The sequence below is a fragment of the Chiloscyllium plagiosum genome, chromosome 11, assembly GCF_004010195.1.
Source record: "Chiloscyllium plagiosum isolate BGI_BamShark_2017 chromosome 11, ASM401019v2, whole genome shotgun sequence".
NCBI lineage: Eukaryota > Metazoa > Chordata > Chondrichthyes > Orectolobiformes > Hemiscylliidae > Chiloscyllium > Chiloscyllium plagiosum.
This window is the reverse complement of record NC_057720.1, coordinates 53706848-53728065: the sequence shown is the minus strand read 5'-3', so window position 1 is coordinate 53728065 and position 21218 is coordinate 53706848. Positions and strand designations below refer to the sequence as shown.

The following is a 21218-nucleotide window of genomic DNA, read 5'->3' as shown; positions in this document are numbered from 1 at the left end:
CAACAGGATCTTGAGCAGAAGGGCCAATGGGCTAAGAAGTGGCAGATGGAGTTTAATTTAGATAAATGAGGGGTGCTGCATTTTGGGAAAGCAAATCTTAGCAGGACTTATACACTTAATGGTAAGGTCTGAGGGAGCGTTGCTGAACAAAGATTGGAGTGCAGGTTCATAGCTCCTTGCAAGTGGAGTGGCAGGTAGATAGGATAGTGAAAGCGGTTTTTGGTATGCTTTCCTTGGTCAGAGTATGGAGTACAGGGGTTGGGAGGTCATGTTGTGGCTGTACAGGACATTGGTTAGGCCACTGTTGGAATATTGTGTGCAATTCTGGTCTCCTTCCTATTGGAAAGATGTTGTGAAACTTGAAAGGGCTCAGAAAAGATTTATAAGGATGTTGCCAGGGTTGGAGGATTTGTGCTGTAGGGAGAGGCTGGGGCAGTTTTCCCTGGAGAGTCAGAGGCTGAGAGGTGACCTTACAGAGGTTTACAAAATCATGAGGGGCATGGATAGGATAAATAGACAGTCTTTTCCCTGGGGTCGGGGAGTCCAGAACTAGAGGGCATAGGTTTAGGGCAAGAGGAGAAAGATATAAAAGAGACCTAAGGGGCAACCTTTTCACACAGAGGGTGGTACATGTATGGAATGAACTGCCAGAGGATGTGGTGGAGACTGGTACAATTGCAACGTTTAAAGCATCTGGATGGGTATACCAATAGGAAGGGTATGGAGGGATGTGGGTCGGGTGCTGGCAAGTGGGACAAGATTGGGTTGGGATAACTGGTCGGCATGGACCAAAGGGTTGGTTTCCTTGCTGTACGTCTCTGACTCTGATTGTACTACTAAACTCTGGTAGCTCATCCGTACCATAAAAACCTCAATGTTCTGCACATATTTTCTCATGTTGCGGCTGAACTATTAGCCCAGTAATCTTTGCTGGGGAGGTGGTGGTATTGGTCAGCAGCTCCAACTTGTGGATCTGGAATCGGACAGATGTGAGCTTCAGATTATACCTTGACCAGCAATGCAGCACAGGGAGAGTGCCCAGCCTTCTGGCTTGTGCATTGACAGCAGCTTCAAATCAGAGTTAGATCCCATGCCAAAAGTCAGGTCAGATGATATAATAGTAAATATTAAAAATGAATCTTTTAACAATCAAGAACACCCCCACCTCAACAATTCCTTGCTTCCCCTCCTTCATATAGAGTACTAGATCTCAAGTTTGGCTCCAGAAAGGAAGACAGGTTCTAGATGGGACTAAACTATTATCAGTTGGTGTGTTTTGTTGTCCAAACTCATTTTATAAAGAAAAAATCCTCCTCCCCCACTAAATTTCTAGGAACAGAAGTACAGCTTTTCACCTCCTCTGGATCTTGATAATCTCCAACAACTCCATCACTTTTTTTAAAGATTAGATTACTTAGTGTGGAAACAGGCCCTTCGGCCCAACAAGTCCACGGTGACCCGCTGAAGTGCATCCATCCAGACCCATTCTCCTGCAATTATCCCTGCACCTAACTATGGGCAATTTAGCATGACCCTGCACATTTTTGGACTGTGGGAGGAAACCTGAGCACCCGGAAGAAACCCACGCAGACACAGGGAGAACGTGCAAACTCCACACAGACAGTCGCCGAGGCGGGAATTGAACCCGGGTCTCTGGTGCTGTGAGGCAGCAGTGCTAACCACTGTGCCACCATGCCACCCACTTTCTACTCCATTTGTCACAAAACGGTCCCTCTTTTTTTCTTAACAGCTGTTCCTTTTCTCAAGGATACTGTATCCTCGATTTTGTTGAGGGGGGGTCATAAAACCCTCCTGGCTCAGAGGTGACTAGTTTGGTACAGAGATGAAAGAGGATTTGGAGAGGCCTTTCGTTCATATGTGAAGCAGATGGGACTTCATGCCAAAGTGGTCATGTTTTAGAAGTGACCCGTATAATGATGGCATGGTCAGCTCTCTACTGCCCCGACCTAGTTAGGAGTTTGGCTGTGTGGAAACAGGCTGCTAAATACTCTCTCCCCCTTCTGTCCTTTTAACTTTGAAGTGTGAGCATTTGTTCCAATTTTACTGCTTTTATTTAAAAAGGAGTTGCTTATTGGGAATGTATATTTGGAACAGCATAATTAAGTCCAGCTTGGATAGACTGATTTCCATAGGGGTTCTTTATTCTGTTCTGTTTCATTGTGTAATTGTGAAACAATTTGCCTGCTTTAAAACCTGGTAGTCAACCTAACAAACATACTGTGAAATTTTCACTGTACACACACCAAATCAAATTGCAAAGTTATGGTCTAGGCTGCCTGCTTAAGAATGTTTTGAGTGGTCTGGCCTAGTCCATTGCACCTGCATTACCCAGACCTTTATTCCTCCAATTCCTGCCATCAGTGCATTCTGATATTTTACTCTAGCTTTTTGACTTCATGTGCTCATTACATCAGTCCTCAAATCTGGACAGGTCAGTTGATATTACCAGCTTCCTCATCTATATGAAATGTTATCCATCACAGCCTCCGGTTTTAATTCTGACTATTGCCTCCCTTCAATCCTGCTTATGACCAGGAGGACATACATAAAATGTTACTGCCTCCTAAGTAATTCAACTAGTGGTTCTTGGTTAGTCAGGATGGATTTTGACTGCAACTGTACTAAAATTTGCTTAAGCAAAAAATGTGGGAATGAAAGTTTTTTGAAATGTAGCTCCTCCCTAAGCTGTCTGCTTTCATTTCCTCTTTCTCAGGTTCTCTGCCTGCAAATTCCTCAACATTCAGCACTCCACAACGTTCTTAGTCTCCTACTACTGTTCCAGCTTGAATCATATTTAGATAGGCCCATAATGATTTCACTGTGCATCACTCAGACCTATTTTGAAAGGGGGGGGGGGTTGGAAGGGAGAAAAGAGAGGAGGAGGCAGCAGATGGTTGCAATTTATTAAAGGTACCACCACTGTACCAAAATTAAAAAGATTTCCCCAACACAATCTTACCTTTGTGTTTGGCTTAATAGCTGCATCCAGACATTCCAATGATGTGCAGTCAATAAAAGAGACTTCCAAGCCCATTTCAGATGCAACTCTGCGGAAGTATCGGTTTGTACCTAAAGTACAAAATGCATTTCTACAGAATGTACTGTTTTGAATCAATTTTAGAAAGTCTTTCCATTACATTGGTGACAAGGAAACAAGCTGTGGTTTCCAAAGAACCTCACCAATGAAAAAGATCAGCCACATTTTCCCCCACTTTCGAGGGGAAATCCTGTGCTGTCTTATGCCACATTGGTCACAAGTTGTAAATGTCTAGGAAGATATTAACTGACGTAAATGCAAACAGCCTAGATCAATACCAGTTTAGATTTCCCTCCACCTTGCAAAGCACCCTACATCAAACCAGTACTCCTCCACACAGTCTACCACAAAGTGTAGCAAAGCCTAAATTAAGGTTGAAAATCATTTGTTAACAAAACAAATTTAACACTACCAAAACTTATGATACCCTCCTTTCTGCTAATTAAACTATGCCCCATATGCTGTAAAACTGGGAACCTTTGGCCCAAACATGCAGTACTTAATTTGCATCATATCCTATTCAATGCAGTTAGTGGCACTCCTTATGGTGCACAAATTACCTAGAAGAGTTCTAATCCAAATACACAGTAATTTCATTTACACTTTATTTACTTAAAGTAGTATACACTTTATGAACATTCATACCATTTCAAATCTAATTGAGACAAGGTAACATGATGCCCTGGTGACTGAATGTAGGATTGAATATGGCTTCCTGGATCAGTTAGAACACAGATTTCATGCCATCTGGTTCGAGTCTGACTAGTTGTCTACAGCTGGAAGTATTGCATGAACCAAAACGAGGTTTGGATTTTCCTGATGTATAACAAGACAAAATGCTAACTTATGGATAACTTAATATGTCAAAAAAGTCTAACAAAAAAATTTGCAAGAAGGGATAGAGTGAATTAAAAGTAGACCAGTAACTCAAGACAATGGTCGATGAAATGGAAGTGCTGCTACGCAAGGAAAAAAAAAAGGCTAGTGAGCCTGCACGGAAAACCAGAATTTAAGAAATCAGGAGTTGAGTGAAAAATAAACTGAGCATGAAGAAGAGGTCTCAAATCAAGAGAGAAGCTACAAATTGATAAAGGAAGCAAGAGGAAAGAAGAGAAGGGGAATGAGGATTAATGTAGTGAAAAGATGTTTTACTGAACATGATACCAAATTAAACTAATCCCTTCTGCCCACCCTTGGTCCATTATCCCTTAATTCCTTGCATGTTCATCTTCTTATCAAGAGATCCCTTAAACACCCCCATCGTATCTGCCTCCTCCACACTCCTGGCAGGGCATTCCAGTGTTTAAAAACTTGTTCCTCATATCTCCTGTGATTTTGCCTCCTCTCAACGTAAATGTACAGCCCTTCATATTAGACGCTTCAACTTTGGTAAAAAGATTCTGACCATCAAACCTAACTACACATCTCAATTATACAGATTCTATAAATTCCCCTCAGCCTCTGCCACTCCAAATGAATACAACTAGATGAGCCTTTTAGTTCATATCCACTAATCCTGGTGAGCCTCTTCTGCTTCCTCTCCAAAGCCTCTACATCCTTGCTGTAACGTGGTGACTAGAATTAAACACAATACTTGAAGTGTCATAGAATGAATCAGAGGCTGCTCAAGGTGGTTCCAAATAATGTGGTTTCTCCCATAGTTGCCCAAGAGAATAGAAAGTTCAAGTCAAAGAGCACTTTTTTAAAAAGCTGAGTGAAAGAGGTGGTATAGAAATAAGACTGGATAAAAAAAGGCAGGAAAAGAATTAAAATTAGGATAGGAATTTGACAATTGAAGCAGTTAAAACCAGTGTACATCAGCAAAAACAGAAACAAATATCTCTATCATATTCCAAGTCTTGCTCAAAGTTTAAGATGAATGAATTTTAGAAGTGAAGATTGGAATTGTCATTTTTGATGGTGACAAAAGCAAAGATTGAAATGGTCAATGACAAGTGAAAAATAAGCAATCTTGGTGATAGAGTAGATATAGTATTCAACATAGCAGGATCACAAGGCTGGGAGATTATAAATTAACAATTTCTATAACCAATCAGGTAGCCAGCGAGGGGAATGGGGTATAGGAAGTTTGTGACAGCGGTTAAAGTTAATGGTATCAGTCTTATAGACGTGGGTACAGGGGTTTTACATAGAGGCATGACATAGTTTTAAAATGGAATGCAGAAAACCTTTCCTGTTCCTCCAGACCCCACACATAGCTGCTATTCTTCCTGCTCAGTCAGCATCTACCTGGCAGACACTGCCACTGCACTTATGCTCAGATTAATATTAAAATGAAAGTCAGGAACACATACTGATCAAATCAAAAAATAGTTAAACTTTGAAAAATCAAATCAAAACTATACCTCCATATACATCATTCATACAAATAATGTTATCACCAGACTTCAACAAGTGTGCAATTGTCATTGTAGTTGCCAGACCAGATGCAAATGCTAAACCTGCAAAAAGAAAAGTAAAGACATAATATATTAAAAAAATTCCAGATAGGACAGTCAAATACTTTTATACTTGACTGCATAGTATACACAGCACAGAAATAGGGTATTTAGCCTAATTTATGCTTTTCTCAAAGTTCCCATCTTTCCTTAAGTCATCATAACCCTTTATTCAAATGGACATAGGCACAAGAGTAGGCCATTCAGGCCCTTAATCCTGCTCCACCACTCAGTAAGATCATGATGGATCCGTGACCTAACTCCATACACTTGCTTTGTGCCAATATCCTGTGTTTAATAAAAACACATTTAAAATCTAACAAATTGATTTGGCATCGACTGCCATTTGAGGAGGAGTTCTACAATCTTCAATTACTGAAAGAGTTCATCTTTATTTAACTTGCTTATCATGTTAATACAGGTAGTTCTTCTACAACATTGTAGCACAGTTCCAGGGAGACCTCACTTACTAGAAAATTGCTTAATATAGATAATGGGGTGTATGGGAAAATTGGGCGAGGGACACATTATGACACGGAGTAAACCCTTCCACTAATTTAAACCAGACAAAAGCTCACCTCATACTCTGTAAAAGTATGAGTGACAAAGAACTACCAAATCCCATTAACAATTTATTCTTTAACGCCAAGAAAAAGATGAAACAAACAACTATCCACCTCCTTTGTCTGATCAATTTAGCTGCCTCCCCCTCTACAACACTATACTGATGATTGGATAAACCCCCAAATGATGACCCCGTCTCCACCCCATGAAGTTTTACTAAAAGTTTCAAAATTTTAAAACCAGTCAGCTGTATCAATTCTTCGATATTTTTTTCCCTGGGTCTTGTCTTCAGTCTTCTGCTGCACAGATTTAATGTGAACAGTTACATTTCATGTGATTTTGTGGGCAGTCTGTGTTTGTTGGTGCTCTTTGCCACTGGTTCTGTTCAAAATGCCTGATTTTATATGCCAAAACATTGGTTTGATGACAAACAAATAAAGTTAGATTGGATTTGATTGGTCAAATTTGAATTATGTATTATAGCAACAGCTCAGCTATTTGTTTCACAGCCAAGTGCTACATTTTAAAATTTTTTTCAGCACAATGCTTTGTTAAGCCCTTGCCAGTTTTCACACAAAAAAGGTACAGTAAACACCTACATAAACAGACCAGCAAGAAAACTACTCAATTGCTCAAAAAGAATCACCCAAACATCTATCACAAAGCATAGCGCACCATAAAGAAGGTTGAAATCCTATTTAGTAACAGAAAGTTTAACAGTACATTTAAAAAAAAAAAATGTAAGAAAGCTGCTCTGTGCACTACCTCTCACAGAAAGCTGTTTGTCAGGACTGACATCAGCACATGTGCAGAACACCACAAAGACTGGCGCAAACACAAAATGAAGCGCACAAACTGATCCCTGCTGGAATTGCACTATTGCCAATGGAGGTAAGCATTCTCAAAAATCCCATTCCCAATTCTTCAGCAACATAACCAAAACGCAGCCAAAACATGTTATGCCAAAACTACCTGTATCCTGAAGACTGCAATTACATTAACTATCAGTCCGAAATGGAGGGCCTCATACTCATTAAAATTCACCAGCCACAGATTTGCCCATTCAACTAATCAATATCCTGTTAGAATTTGATGCTATCACCACCACTGTCCAATTTTGGCTTGTCAGCAACTTTGGCCACTTAGTCACATGTACAGCACAGAAACCCTTCGTTCCAACTTGTCCATGCCAACCAGTTTTTGCAACCAATCTCACCCCACATGCCATATCCCTCCAAACCCTTCCTATTCATATACCTATCAAGATGGCTTTTAAATATTGCAATCGTACCAGCCTCCACCACTTCCTCTGGCAGCTCATTCCATACATGCACCACCCTCTGCATGAAAAAGTTGCCCCTTAGGTCTCTTATCTTTCCCCTCTCACCCTAAACCTATGCCCTCGAGTTCAGAACTCCACCACCCCAGGGAAGAGAGACTGTCTATTTATCCTATCCATGCCCCATAATTTTATAAGCCTCTATGGTCACCCTTCAGCCTCTGACACTCCAGGGACAAACAGCCCCAGCCTATTCAGCTTCTCCCTATAACTCAAAGCCTCCAACCCTGGCAACGTCCTTGTAAATCTTTTCTGAACCCTTTCAAGTTTCACAACATCTCTCCAATAGGAAGTCGACCAGAATTGCACGCAATATGCCATCAGTGGCCTAACCATTGTCCTGTACAGCCGTAACATGACCGCCCAACTCCTATACTCAATACGCTGACCAAGGAAAGCATACCAAACACCTTTTTCACTATCCTATCTATCTGCGACTCCACTTCCAAGGAACAATGAATCTGCACTCTCTTTTGTTCAGCAACAGTCCAAGACCTCACCATTAAGTGTGTAAGTCCTGTTAAGATTTGCTTTCCCAAAGTGCAGCACCTCATTTATCTGAATTAAACTCCATCTGCCACTTCTCAGCCCATTGGCTTATCTGGTCCAGATCCTGTTGTAATCTGAGGTAACCCTCTTCACTGTTCACTAGAACTCCAATTTTGGTGTCATCTGCAAACTTACCAACTGTACCTCCTATGTTAATGTCCAAATCATTTATATAAAACAACAAAGTAGTGGAGCCAGCACTGATCCTTGTGGCACACCACTTGTTACAGTCTGAAAAACAACCCCCTCCACCGTCCTGTCTGCTACCCTTGAGCCAGTTCTGTATACAAATGGATAGTTCTCTGTATTCAGTGAGATCTAACCTTGCTAACCAGTCTCCAATGGGGAACCAGGTCGAGCACCTTACTGAAGTCCACAAATCATGTCCATCGCTCTGCCCTCAACCTGACTTTTTAATATCATTATCATAAATAATGAATATTGTGAATAAAGACTCGAACACGGATCCCTGCAGGATACTAGTTATGTGCTGCCAATTAGTGACTTAATTATTCCAACTCAGTTTACTGCCACACAACCAATTTCCTGCCCATGTCAGTAATTTGCCTAATGGGTTTCCACCTTGGCAAGCTTTATCTTGAGTGCATGGAGGGGGGGAATAGTTGAGTGCAACATTTTTCAATTATACCTTGTGGTAGGGTTCCATGTTATCACCCAGTTTAGAGAAAATAAGTTTCTTCTGAATATCCATTTGGATTTCTTAGTGACTATTTAATGCTGGAATTCTCTTGCTACACATCAACACAAAAATTAAGCTGAGTCACTATCCACTAACAAAACCTTAACATTTTAAAGAGGGGAAGGAAAGAAAGAGAGTACTGTAAATGCTGGAAATTAGAGTTGTGTGGGGTGCTGGAAGGGCTCAGCAAGTCAGGCAGCATCAGAGGAGCAGGGGAAAAAAAATAACAATGTTTCGAGCAAAAGCCCTACATCAGGAAAGGGCTGAAGGGCTTTTGCCCAAATCATTTATTTTGCTCCAGCACCACTCTTGACAAAATTTGAAAAACCTCAAGGACATCCCCAGCCTTTTTTCAAAAAGAAACCTAATCATTTACTGCCATATCTGTGCATTTCTGGTATTATCCAGACATGCTTTTCTTCAGCCACTCATGCACCTCAACATTCTTTTATAATCCTGTTACCAGAACCACGTACATAAAGTTTTAGGTATGGTCTAACCAAGGTTTGATATCAGTTTAGCACAACTTGTCCACTTTTCAATTCTACTGTTCTGAAAATAAACCAGTGTTCAGTTTCTTTTCTGGCTTTTTTGTGGCACAACTAAGATCATGCCTGAATCTCTAAACAACTCTACACACTGCCTTTGCAATTTGCCAAGAATTTAAAAAGTACTTTTGCCCTCAAGATCAAAGATAGTATCCACAGACTTCCAAGACTCACTAAAAAATTTTCCCAACCTATCTGAGTGAAGTAATTTCTCATTTCTAAAATGGTCCAACTCTTATCTGGAGGCGGTGATATTGATTTTAGACTTGCCAGCCAGAGGAAGCCACCTTTTAGCATCTATCCTCTCCAGCAACAAGGAAATATAAGGAACCTCAGTTATCCAAACGAGATGGGCAGGCACTATTTCATTCAAATAATTGATTTGGTTAATTAATTCATTGCCTCTCCTCTGGGGCTTGGAAGTTTTCTATCAAGTCTGCTCCCTGTCCAGGAGGCAAGGCAGTAGCACAGCGCATATGAGCCCCCACCCACCCCGATCCCATCCAATACCATCCCCAGCTGCTCTGATCCTGTCCCCAATCCCCCCACCCACCCACTGTACGACCCTTGTCTGCAGCCCCGCCCTCAGCCAGCCCTCTCCCGGGGAAGCCAGACTGGACACCAACAGTAAGACTGCTGCTACATTTCTAGGGTAAGTCTCCAAATAGCGCACATACACAACTTTAAATGCAACATTTTGACAAGTTCCATCTCTGCCTGTACGGGACAGCGTTAGAGAATCTCTGTGGAAATGGGCTTTCGGATTCATCCTTACGTAGAAGTCCAGGGAAAGTGTGGGGAGAGGGAGCGAGGGGGCAAGTGGTCAGTATTTGGAGACAGTGCCTGGGCTCTCATCTACATCCAGGACTGTAGATTCCCCAGTGTGGAAAACAGGGCCTTCAACCCTCTGAAGAGTAACCCACCCAGACCCACTTCCCTCTCACTAATGCATCTAACACTATGGACAGTTTAGCACATCTTTGGACTGTGGGAGGAAACCTGAGGACCTAGAGGAAACCCACGGAGATACAGGGAGGACGTGCAAACTCCAGAGTCACCAGAGGCTGGAATTGAACCTGTGACTCTGGTGCTGTGAGGCAGCAGTGCTAACCACTGCACCACCCCGAAAATATAGTTTTTAAATCGATGTAAACAAAACACGCAATCAGGGTTGAAACAGCTCTTTCATGTAATGTTTCTATCAGAACCTCGAGATCTCCTTTGGAAAATTGATATTCAGATAATTGAGGCTCCTCAATTAACAACCAATCTGAACAGCTTTTGTTCCTTTTATATAGTACTGGTGGTATATACACAGAGCCTTTCATGCATGCTCAGAGAGGTTAAAGAAATGGCATTAACTCCAAAATGACAGTGCTTATGGCAATGCTATGACCTCCTTTTCTGCATGCCGCTCATGTACATCTTAATTCATTTACCAGTGACATTTGATGCACATTTCAGCATTTTTGAAAATGAGTCTCACCATGCCCAATTTCACCCACACCCTAGTATTTGACATTGACAAAGAAACTTGTGCATTTCTCCAACACTGGAGATATTTTTGTCTAGAGACAAAAAGAGCCCTTATATCCAAAAAACATGCTACTCCTCCCACAAAACAATTCAAAATATCAGGTATTGTGTAGCTTACAGTATTTTGCTCCATCAACTGCTGCAACAGCTTTCTCCAAACAATTCCGTGTAGGATTGCCACTGCGGCTGTATTCAAAGCCCTGCAGAAAAATCCAGTAACAGACACTTTAGCAACATAATAGATCCACACAAAAAAAAACTTTGCAGATGAAACAAAACAAATCCTCTGCCATGTGCAGTTAAAAAGGGAACAAAACCAACAGGAGTTTCTCAAATGCCTACAGTTTCAGTCTAAGTGCAGCATTCACCCATTGTTAGCCATTATCCTTGGGTTGCTGGAGAACCATTTCGCTCCCATGACCAATACTGTCCCTTCTCACTTAGAAGTCTAAAAATAACTCTATGTGCCAACGTGTCACAAGGTGCTTTGCCATCTCCCAGACACCATCTCAAAGTTTGCCTGGTTAATCTCTCCTCCCTATTCCAACCCTGCACTGCTCTCTCAATGATCAACAGTCACCATTTTATTCTCCAGAACATACTGCTCAAACAAATCTCATGTCGTCAATGACAGATTAAACTATTGACATCCTTCCATTAACGGAAGCCAGCTGCACTAATTTCAAGAGCCATCTGTCTACATTACTCAACATTGGGGTAATCCCAGAAGGCAATAGTAATCCAAAGCGCCTTTTCAGACCACAACTGGGAATACTGAACAGTTCTGAACCCCTTCTCAAAAGCAAAAACTGATATTTCTTCACTCATTTTAAAATGTCCAAGAACTCCTGATTCTATCCTTCTAAGCTAACTGGTTGAAGTCTGCAACTATATCTGTTTAGCTTCCCTTCTGGGTGCTTTAACAAGCTCTATATCACCACTAATTTTGCCAAATACATGATACCTGATTGCCTTATTTAAGAGAAGCAATCTTTTACTCAAATTTCTAAATTGAGGGTTTGGTTAAGAAAAAGGAAGCATGTCAGGTATAGACAGGATTGATCGAATGAATCCTTAGAAGAGTATAAAGGTAGTAGGAATATACTTAAGAGCGAAATCAGGAGGGCAAAAAATGGGACACGAGGTAGCTTTGGCAAATAGGGCTAAGAAGAATCCAAAGGGTTTTTACAAATCCATCAAGGACAAAAAAGGTAACCAGGGAGAGAATTAGGGCCCCTCAAAGATCAGCAAGGTGGCTTGTGTGGAGCCACAGGAGATGCGGCAGATATTAAACGACTTTTTCCATCAGTATTTACTGTGGAAAAGGACATGGAAGTATTAGAAGTAGGGAAATAGATGGTGACATCTTACAAAACGTCCATATTACAGAGGAGGAAGTGTTGGATGTCTTGAAATGCATAAAGGTGGATAAATCACCAGCATCAGTAGTTTTATGCCCATGGACAGTTCGAGTAGTAAGCAACATTAATTCAATTAATTGGTGAAGTTACAAAAGATGCAATCAGGCCAGCCTGATGTACAGAAACTTAGATCATAAAACAAAGCACAGTAGCTTTTTGGCCCATTGTAACACAGGAATAAAGAATACACTTAGCACTAAAAAAGGTGCTTAAATGAATCTTATTGGCATCAATGTAACAGGCAGAAAGTCTTGTTTTTAAAAACAATTAGGCTTTTGAATGAACTTAATTGCTCTAAAAACCTGACGATACTTTCACTGAATGCAGACAAACCTTAGTATCCAGTACACATATGGTACAATTTTACAGGTCACAATGTGTTCACACATCACAAAATTAAAGCTTGTTCTTCATATTAGCCTGTTCAATTTTACAGTGGAGAGGTTAGAAGGAAGCAAGTGAGCCCAACCTTACATCAGGAAGCCAGCAGCCCATCTGCTCATGCAGGAAAGCGGAGGGTTGGTTTTGTACATTGTCTGATTCAAAATATGGTGCTAGCTATTGAGCAAAAAAAATGTAGTTTCAACAATTTCCTATAATTAAGCATTCTGTGTTTAAAAACTCCAACCGTCCTGATAATAGTCAGTGCTTTCCTTGTTCAAGCCCTCAGCCAGAGAAATATATATTTTAAAAAAAAGTCTTTCCCCACAATGAAGTTTCCCCATGGAACTTCTTGAGAAAATACTGTTCAATTAACTATGTTTCTTTAACCAAATTAATTTAGCTTCAAGATTAAATCACAAATGCTCACCTCAATAAGCATGCAATTAATTCTGATGCAGATTTGAAATTTTAAGTCAAAGCAACATTTTTTCTTCAAAAATGTTTACTAACACATGCTTAAAACATTAAAAAGTAACAAGTTGTGCAATTTGCGAAGGTTACAGGGAACAAAAGTTTGTTTAATACGTGTACGCGATGAGAAAAAAAATTGTTTTCTTTGCAGGTGTTCTGAAACTGTTCGGAACATTTGTTCATTTAGAAGTGAACATTTTGTAGCTCCAAACTTTAAGTTAGTCAACAAATCATTGTTAATCTTAACTTTACAGGGTAGAATTATTAAAACATTCTTGCTAGTTATGAACTGTTGGTAAATTTCCAATTTGAAACTGGTTTTTAAGAATTTTGGCTCAGGACAGAGTATTAGTCTAGACTAACACCACCCCCTAGTCTTCAACAGCCCTATTTACACAGCTCACTTAGAAGTCAATGTCTCATCAAAAGGGCACCACTTTGTACAAAACAGCACTTCCATCAGTACTTTGTGTCCTTCTACAATGTTTGACCTTGCAGCTTTTGATAAAGAGCTAACATTACCAACAGAGCCAAAACAACCATGCCTACCCATGAAGAGTCTTCACAGTAAGAACGTACATGCAGCTGAATAGGTCTACCTGTGACTGGTGCATACTAAAATACTTGTTTAACTGTTTATCTCCATTAAAAGTAAAACCACATTAACATTCATTGCTAGATTTGTGTATGTGATACAATTTTACTGATCAAATGACAAATGTTAGGTATCAGCTCAGATGTCTAATACTGCAAACTTAATTCAATGTCTTATGTAGTACATTTTCAATTTCAAATAAATAGATATTAAAACCATCTTCTGAAAGCTGAGAAAGCATTAAAAGGGATAAAGGAAGAAAAGATACTTTATTCGATTCACCTCAAAACAAAAAAAGGAATTCTTGACCAGATAATTTTCTTTTAGGCTTCATTTCCTTTTTAATGGGACAAGTAAGGAAATACCATAGTTCCTAGTAACTCAGTCTGATCTCTTCATGAACTGATACTCAGAAGGCCTGAGAAATCTGTAGTTCATACTAAAGTAAAATTTTGTAACTACGAAACATGACTTACTACACTAACACCAGTTTCAGCACCCGCATACAAATCAATCGGTTCTAGCGCTTTATTTTTGACCCAACTGGAAATCAAATAGCATGGGGGGGGGGGGGGGGAGGAGAAAACGTTCACCAAATATGCAGAACAAATGAATTTGGTCTCAAAATGACGAGCGAGTCACTGTAATACTAAAATAAAAGTAAAACATATTTAAAGCACACGCCAAAATTTCGCTGGTAAGCCATCTTTAAAATACAGACCATGTATAGGACCAATTATCAGCATATTAATAGTGCCCTTGCTCCCACCTCAACCCCAACCGCTTTAATAGAATCAAATAAAATCTAGGTTGATGAAATCTAAAGAGGAGTCCGAGGCGTTTGCCTCTTCATAATAGTCAAGACTAATACTGGAAACCGAAAGCGGTCTTGCCATTGCACACTTACTGCATGCTTTCCCGGAGCAGCCTGTTTAAAGGTAGTAGACAGCGATATTGGAGGCACCACTGCCATCGACGTCCACTGTTCGGGATCCTGTCCCGCATGAAGCGCCTGGGTAGAAAAATGCTCAAAAGGTGGTTGGAATCCGCTCTCCAACTCGCCTTTCTTGCAATCGCCAGACATCTTATTTTGCTCAGTTTTGTTACAACAACCTTGCCCAGAAATTAATACACAACCCGCTTTCAATAGGGTCAAGCTCAAAATACTCGAATCTCCTCCTCCAATAGCACTCAGTTCATTGGCAAGCGCTGGAGGCGGATTTTCTTTTCCCCCTCGTGACTGAATATGTAAAACAATGATCGCTTAACCTTTTAAATGCCGTAAACTCTTTTCATTACTATATATATAATACTTTCTCTGCTCCTATTGGCCAGATCGAACACGCACGTTCGTCAACGCAAATAAAATGATCTCATAAAAATCGCCATTTCACAAAAAATTAACCAAATTATTATCAAATTCATTAAACCTTGTGACCAAAGCAATGGGGAACACATGGTTGTATATCAGACCTATAATTCGCCCACAAGCTTCCTGTGTGTGTTTTGGTTTGATAATTTTGGATGTTAAAACAGTATTTAAACACAGTGACCCTGACCAAGATCTTGGGGACCTAGGAGGACAATCAAGGAACTGTTTCTCCTTCACCAAGCAGTTTGAAGATTCTGAGAGTTTCAGAATCTGGAAGTGTAAGTTGGAATAGCTCAATAGTTTGAGCTGGAGGGAGAGACTGAATCGGCTGGGGCTGTTTTCCCTGGAAATTCGGAGGCTGAGGGGTGACCTTATGGAGGTTTATAAAATCATAAGGAGCATGGATAGGGTAAATTGGCAAGATCTTTTCCCTGGGGCGGGGAAGTCCAGAACTGGAGGGCATAGATTTCAGGTGAGAGGGGAAAAATTTAAAAGGGACCTAAGGGGCAACTTTTTTATGCAGAGGATGGTGCATGTATGGAATGAGCTGTCAAAGGAAATAGTGGGGGCTGGTAAAGTTACAACATTCAAAAGGCATCTAGATGGGTATGTGAATAGAAAGGGTTTAGAGGGAGATTCCTGATGAAGGGCTCCTGCCCAAAACATTGATTCTCCTGCTCCTGAAGAAGGCCTCCTGCCTGAAACGTCAATTTTCTTACTCTTCGGATGCTGCCTGACCTGCTGTGCTTTTCCAGCACCATTCTAATCTTGACACTAATCTCCAGCATCGGCAGTCCTCACTTTCGCCCAGGGTTTAGAGGGATATGAGCCAAGTGCTGGCATTGGGACTAGATTAATTGAGGATATCTGGTCAGTATGGATGAGTTGGACCAAAGGGTCTGTTTCCCTGCTGTATATCTCTATGGCTGTATGATTTGAGTCTTGCTGAAAAGAAGACATGTTTTGTTGAAGCTTTTCCTTTTGCACTCATCAGGAAATTTCACAAGTATACCAGTTCAACATTTATACTGCACATAAACAAATGCTAATTGATTGACAAATGAACTCTTACAGGTAGAGGTGTGGCAATGGAAAGGGCATCCTTCCATTGAAAGGGCTCATACTAATCAATAGTTAGCAGCCACTACTTGTTATGTTTTTAACCAGGAAAGTTGATTCTGACTAATCAGGACATTGCCCTGAAAAATGAATTTGTGAATAGTGTCATCTATTTTGTTGAGATGAAAATGGCACAGTGACTGTATATGTTTTAACTACAAAGAGCAGAGTTCCATGGATTAGTAAGCTCCAGTACATGGAAGTATGCCACACTGACCAATAAAGGAGACCTTGGGCTATATTTATACACTTTACACATTTGATGGACTTGTGTAAAAGCAGTCAGCTGTTGGGTTATATAGTAGGATTCAACCTTCTGTCTCACTGTGATCAAATATATATGGGCTGTCAAATGCACACAAATATCCCTTTATTCCCTACCTTACCTATGACTAGTTTTGGACATGAACTGGCCAAATGTTTGGGTAAACTGCTAGAGCCAGTTTTAATCAATTTCCTCACTTACAAAAAAAGAATTTTGGGAAAGCAAATCTTAGCAGGACTTATACACTTAATGGTAAGGTCCTAGGGAGTGTTGCTGAACTAAGAGACCTTGGAGTGCAGGTTCATAGCTCCTTGAAAGTGGAGTCGCAGGTAGATAGGATAGTGAAGAATGCGTTTGGTATGCTTTCCTTTATTGGTCAGAGTAATGAGTACAGGAGTTGGGAGGTCATGTTGCGGCTGTACAGAACATTGGTTAGGCCACTGTTGGAATATTGCGTGCAAAAGTCTTTTCCCTGGGGTTGGGGAGTCCAGAACTAGAGGGCAAAGGTTTAGGGTGAGAGAGGAAAGATATAAAAGAGACTTAAGGGGCAACTTTTTCACGCATAGGGTGGTACGTGTATGGAATGAGCTGCCAGAGGATGTGGTGGAGGCTGGTACAATTGCAACATTTAAGAGGCGTTTGGATGGGTGTATGAATAGGAAGGGTTTGGAGGGATATGGGCCAGGCGCTGGCGGGTGGGACTAGATTGGGTTGGGATATCTGGTCGGCATGGACGGGTTGGACCGAAGGGTCTGTTTCCATGCTGTACATCTCTATGACTCTAATTCCTTCATATTTATGAAGACCATACGGAACTTGCAAATTATTGCTAATGAAATATTTAGTGTACGTATTTGACATTCCTAGCCTGTTCATCAATGTACTACTTAAAGAAACCATAGACATTGTGCTGCAAAACTCTATCATGGTAACTTAGACCCATCACCATTGTCAGAATCAGTATTCATTAAACCTATGAACTCAACAACTCGTGCAGTTCAGTTTCAGCCTATGCAGTGAAAAGTTGTTTTGCATGCAATACAGGCAGATCATACCATACAAAGTGTGTTAGGATAATAGAACACAGCGAAGAGTACAATGTTACGGCTGTAGAGAAGGTGCACAGAGACCGAGATCAACATTAAATTTAAAATTTGAGATGTCCATTCACAAGTCTAATAACAGCAGGAAAGATGCTGTTCTTGAATCTATTCGAAAGTACAGATGAACAACAGTGAGACTCAATATTTGAATTGATGGAAAGTAATATGGAAATTCAGAATATGGAAATTCTGAATTGGAATAAATAATGGGTACAGTGTTAAGAAGATTTTTTCTTCAACTGAACTTTACATTAAGAAACAATTGTGAGTTGCTTGGTCATAGAAAGTAGGTGACGATTCGTCATTCGTTCAGTGCTATGTAATCTACTGTGTATCTGAAATGATAGTTTAGCTGAATCTAGTTTTTGATACATTATAAAATATTTATTGATGACAACATAAATTCTGGCAAACATTGAGCAAGATAGGAAGAAAGTAAGAACAGTGCAATTACTCCTAACTACCACCCCTTCGTATTCAATGCCTTTACCAATTAGGTTACCCCACTACCAACATGCCAGAAATGGCCACTGGCCAGAAAATCATCTGGATCAACCATATAAATATTGCAACAAACAGAAATTGCTTTAAAACCTCTAAACGTCTGGTAGCATCAATGGGCAGAAAGCAGACTTAACATTTCGAGTCTAGTGACTCTTTATCAGAATTGATAGCAGCTAGGAAAATGTGGTAAGAAAAATGTGAAGAGGTGAGCAGATAGATGGGCTTTCGTGAACCACCTTCATGAGGTGAACGGATACATGGATTTTGAGGGTTCTGTGCAGTAATAGTGTCTCTACCTCTGAGCCAGGAAGCCCAGGTTCAAGTCCCACCTGCTCCAGAGTCATTTGAACATGATTCAATTAAAAATAATTTGTATTTGGACTCTGTCTAACAGCTTTTTCAGCACTTTAAAAGCAGAGCACTTATATTAAACTTACACAGCAACCAACTCTTTTTCTCTCAGAGCATAGCTTATCCATTCTCTCATACTCTCAGCTTCTCTTCTGTGCTAGTCTACTATCAATAACTGCCCTGTTTGCCTACCCCTTTTATATATCTCTCTAGGTTCCATCTCCATCCCACCTCCACCATCTCTTCAGCATAAATACCACTTTTTCCTAGCTGCTATCAGCTTTGAAGAGTCATTGGACTCAAAGTTAACTCTGCTTTATCCCCATAGATGCTGTCAAACCTGCTCAGTTTCACAAGCAATTTGGTTTTGTTTCAGATGTCCAGTAACCACAATTCTTTGTTTTACATAAATGCTGTAGTTATTCGAATAGGTCATCGCTTTGATATTCTGCAGTAAGTGGCTCATCACACCTCCTCCCTCACCTCCATCCAAGGCCCTAAAGGAGCCTTCCACATCTATCAAAGTTTTCTCTGCACATCCACCAATATCATTTATTGTATCCGTTGCTCCCGATGCAGTCTCCTCTACAGTATCCGTTGCTCCCGATGTGGTCTCCTCTACATTGGGGAGACTGGGCGCCTCTTAGCAGAGCGCTTTAGGAAACATCTCCGGGACACCCGCACCAATCAACCACACCACCCTGTGGCCCAGCATTTCAACTCCCCCTCCCACTCTGCAGAGGACATGGAGGTCCTGGGCCTCCTTCACCGCCGCTCCCTCACCTCCAGACGCCTGGAGGAAGAACGCCTCATCTTCCGCCTCGGCCCTCCTCTCACTTATCTCTCCACGCTTCAGGCTCTCTGCCTGTATTCCTGATGAAGGGCTTTTGTCCGAAACGTCAATTTTACTGCTCCTCGGAAGCTGCCTAAACTGCTGTGCTCTTCCAGCACCACTAATCCAGATCCTGACTTTCTAAAGTCTCTCCATCAACTCAGGCATATGCTGGAGTACTTAGCTGGATGAGTGTCCCTGTAATATGATATGAAAAGCTTGACATCCATTTGATTAAATACCACAACCATTGGCTTACTATCCACCATTGACAAACCATTGGTACAATGTAAAGTATCTGCAGAACACACTGCAAAAACTTGCCAAATCTTCATCGGTACCTCACGCCAATGATCTTAATTAGCTCGGTTAATAAAGACTGGATGTACATGGGAATATCCTCTCCACGTCACATGCCATTCTGATTTGGACATGTACTGCTACTCCCTTCTTATTGTTTGGTGAAAACCCTGGATTTTGTTGCTTTATTAATTTTGCAAATCTTCACTCATTTCTTCAGTAAATCAAATGAATTCATTTGTTTTTTTGTAGTTATAAGTTTTAAAGTTATTTTGGCTCAAGTATGATTTGGCAAACTTACATTTTCTATTTCATTATATTTGACAAGTGTGGTAAACCATGTACAATCTTTTCTATGAAGTATTATAGAAAGAGGTATAATCTTAACATTTCGTCTTAAGTAACATTCTTTTGACCTTTGAAAACAAAAAACTTGAAGGTTTTATACATTCAAGGTTATTAGAGGGTTTCAGCAAGGACTAATGATGTTTGCCTAATTTCTCAGTGAACTACCTTGCATTTCTGGTACAGTGTACTGATTAATGAGTTATTGATCTTTGTGGTCTATTGACCTTCACGAGTCATGAACTGGGAATTAATAAAAAGGAAAACAATTCTGTGAACTTCTGGAACCATTCTTTGGCAACCTAAAGTTCTGACACCTAGAAGTGATCTGCTTCAGGCGAGGTCCTCTGGTCATTTATCCACAGTAGACAGTTCTACAGGTTACTTGTCAGATGCTTTTATGAATTTCCAATTTCAGTTTCAAACTGTCTAAAATAACCATTTCTTTTTATCCTTCTTGACCTATATTCACAAACTTTCCTTGAATCACTTCCTTCAAAACACCTTCGCGTTTAGCCAGTACAAACTTGTTAATTCTTCATGATGTTAATTTATAATCTTTTGCCCTCCACCATTGAGAGAACATCTTCAATGCTTTGTCTTCTGTCCAGCTGATCCATTCCATCTTTCTCCAGAACTATGTTTTACAGATTTCAATCTCTGGATGTCCACTTTTTTTCAAGGTCTACTTTTCTGTTCCATACACACCAAGCTATTGTCATTTTCTAAAGAACTCTACTCATGCTAAGGCTCAGCAATTCTTTGTTTGGAGAATGCATTATTTTATATTGCTATTCTGGTTTTGATTTCTATATGGTAGTAACCATCATCAAACAAAATGTGTCTCAGGTACTTAAAGTAATTGATGGTGAATTAACTATTTGTATACAGAACTGGCTTGAAGCTAGAGGACAGAGGGTGGAGATGGAGGGTTGCTTTTCAGACTAGAGGCCTGTGATCAGTGGTGTGCCACAAAGACCGGTGCTGGGTTCACTGCTTTTTGTCACTTATATAAATAATTTTGTTGTGAACATTGTGAACTATGGATAGTAATTTGCAGATTACACCAAAATTGGAGGTGTAGTGGACAGCAAAGGTTACCTCAGAGTACAACAGGACATTGATCAGATTGGCCAGTGGGATGAGGAGTGGCAGATGGAGTTTAGTTCAGAAAAGTGTGACGTGCTGCATTTTGGAAAGGCAAATCAGGACAGGACTTATACACTTAATGATAAGGTCCTGAGGAGTGTTGCTGAAGAAAGAGACCTTAGAGTGCAGTTTCACAGTACGTTAGTTAATTATTCTCTGTTATACTTTAAGAAATAAAGTTGTTAATTTCTACTTTAAATAGTTCTTGGCCACTCGAATTTTTACAGATTACTGCATAAGATAAATCTTTTCTG

At 40.4% G+C, this 21218-nt stretch overlaps 1 protein-coding gene across 1 annotated transcript in view; it reads right to left on the bottom strand.

The window, feature by feature from the left end:
• Positions 1-14882, bottom strand: part of LOC122554398 (cystathionine gamma-lyase-like) — a 44762-nt gene extending 29880 nt beyond the window's left edge. The window contains exons 1-4 of the mRNA XM_043699333.1: positions 14532-14882; positions 10872-10953; positions 5425-5520; positions 2981-3090 (exon numbers count right to left, since the gene is read on the bottom strand). Coding sequence (XP_043555268.1) covers positions 2981-3090; positions 5425-5520; positions 10872-10953; positions 14532-14708 — 465 coding nt within the window. The 5' untranslated portion in view covers positions 14709-14882. The remainder of the gene's footprint in view (positions 1-2980; positions 3091-5424; positions 5521-10871; positions 10954-14531) is intronic.
• Between the last annotated feature and the right edge of the window lie 6336 nt (positions 14883-21218).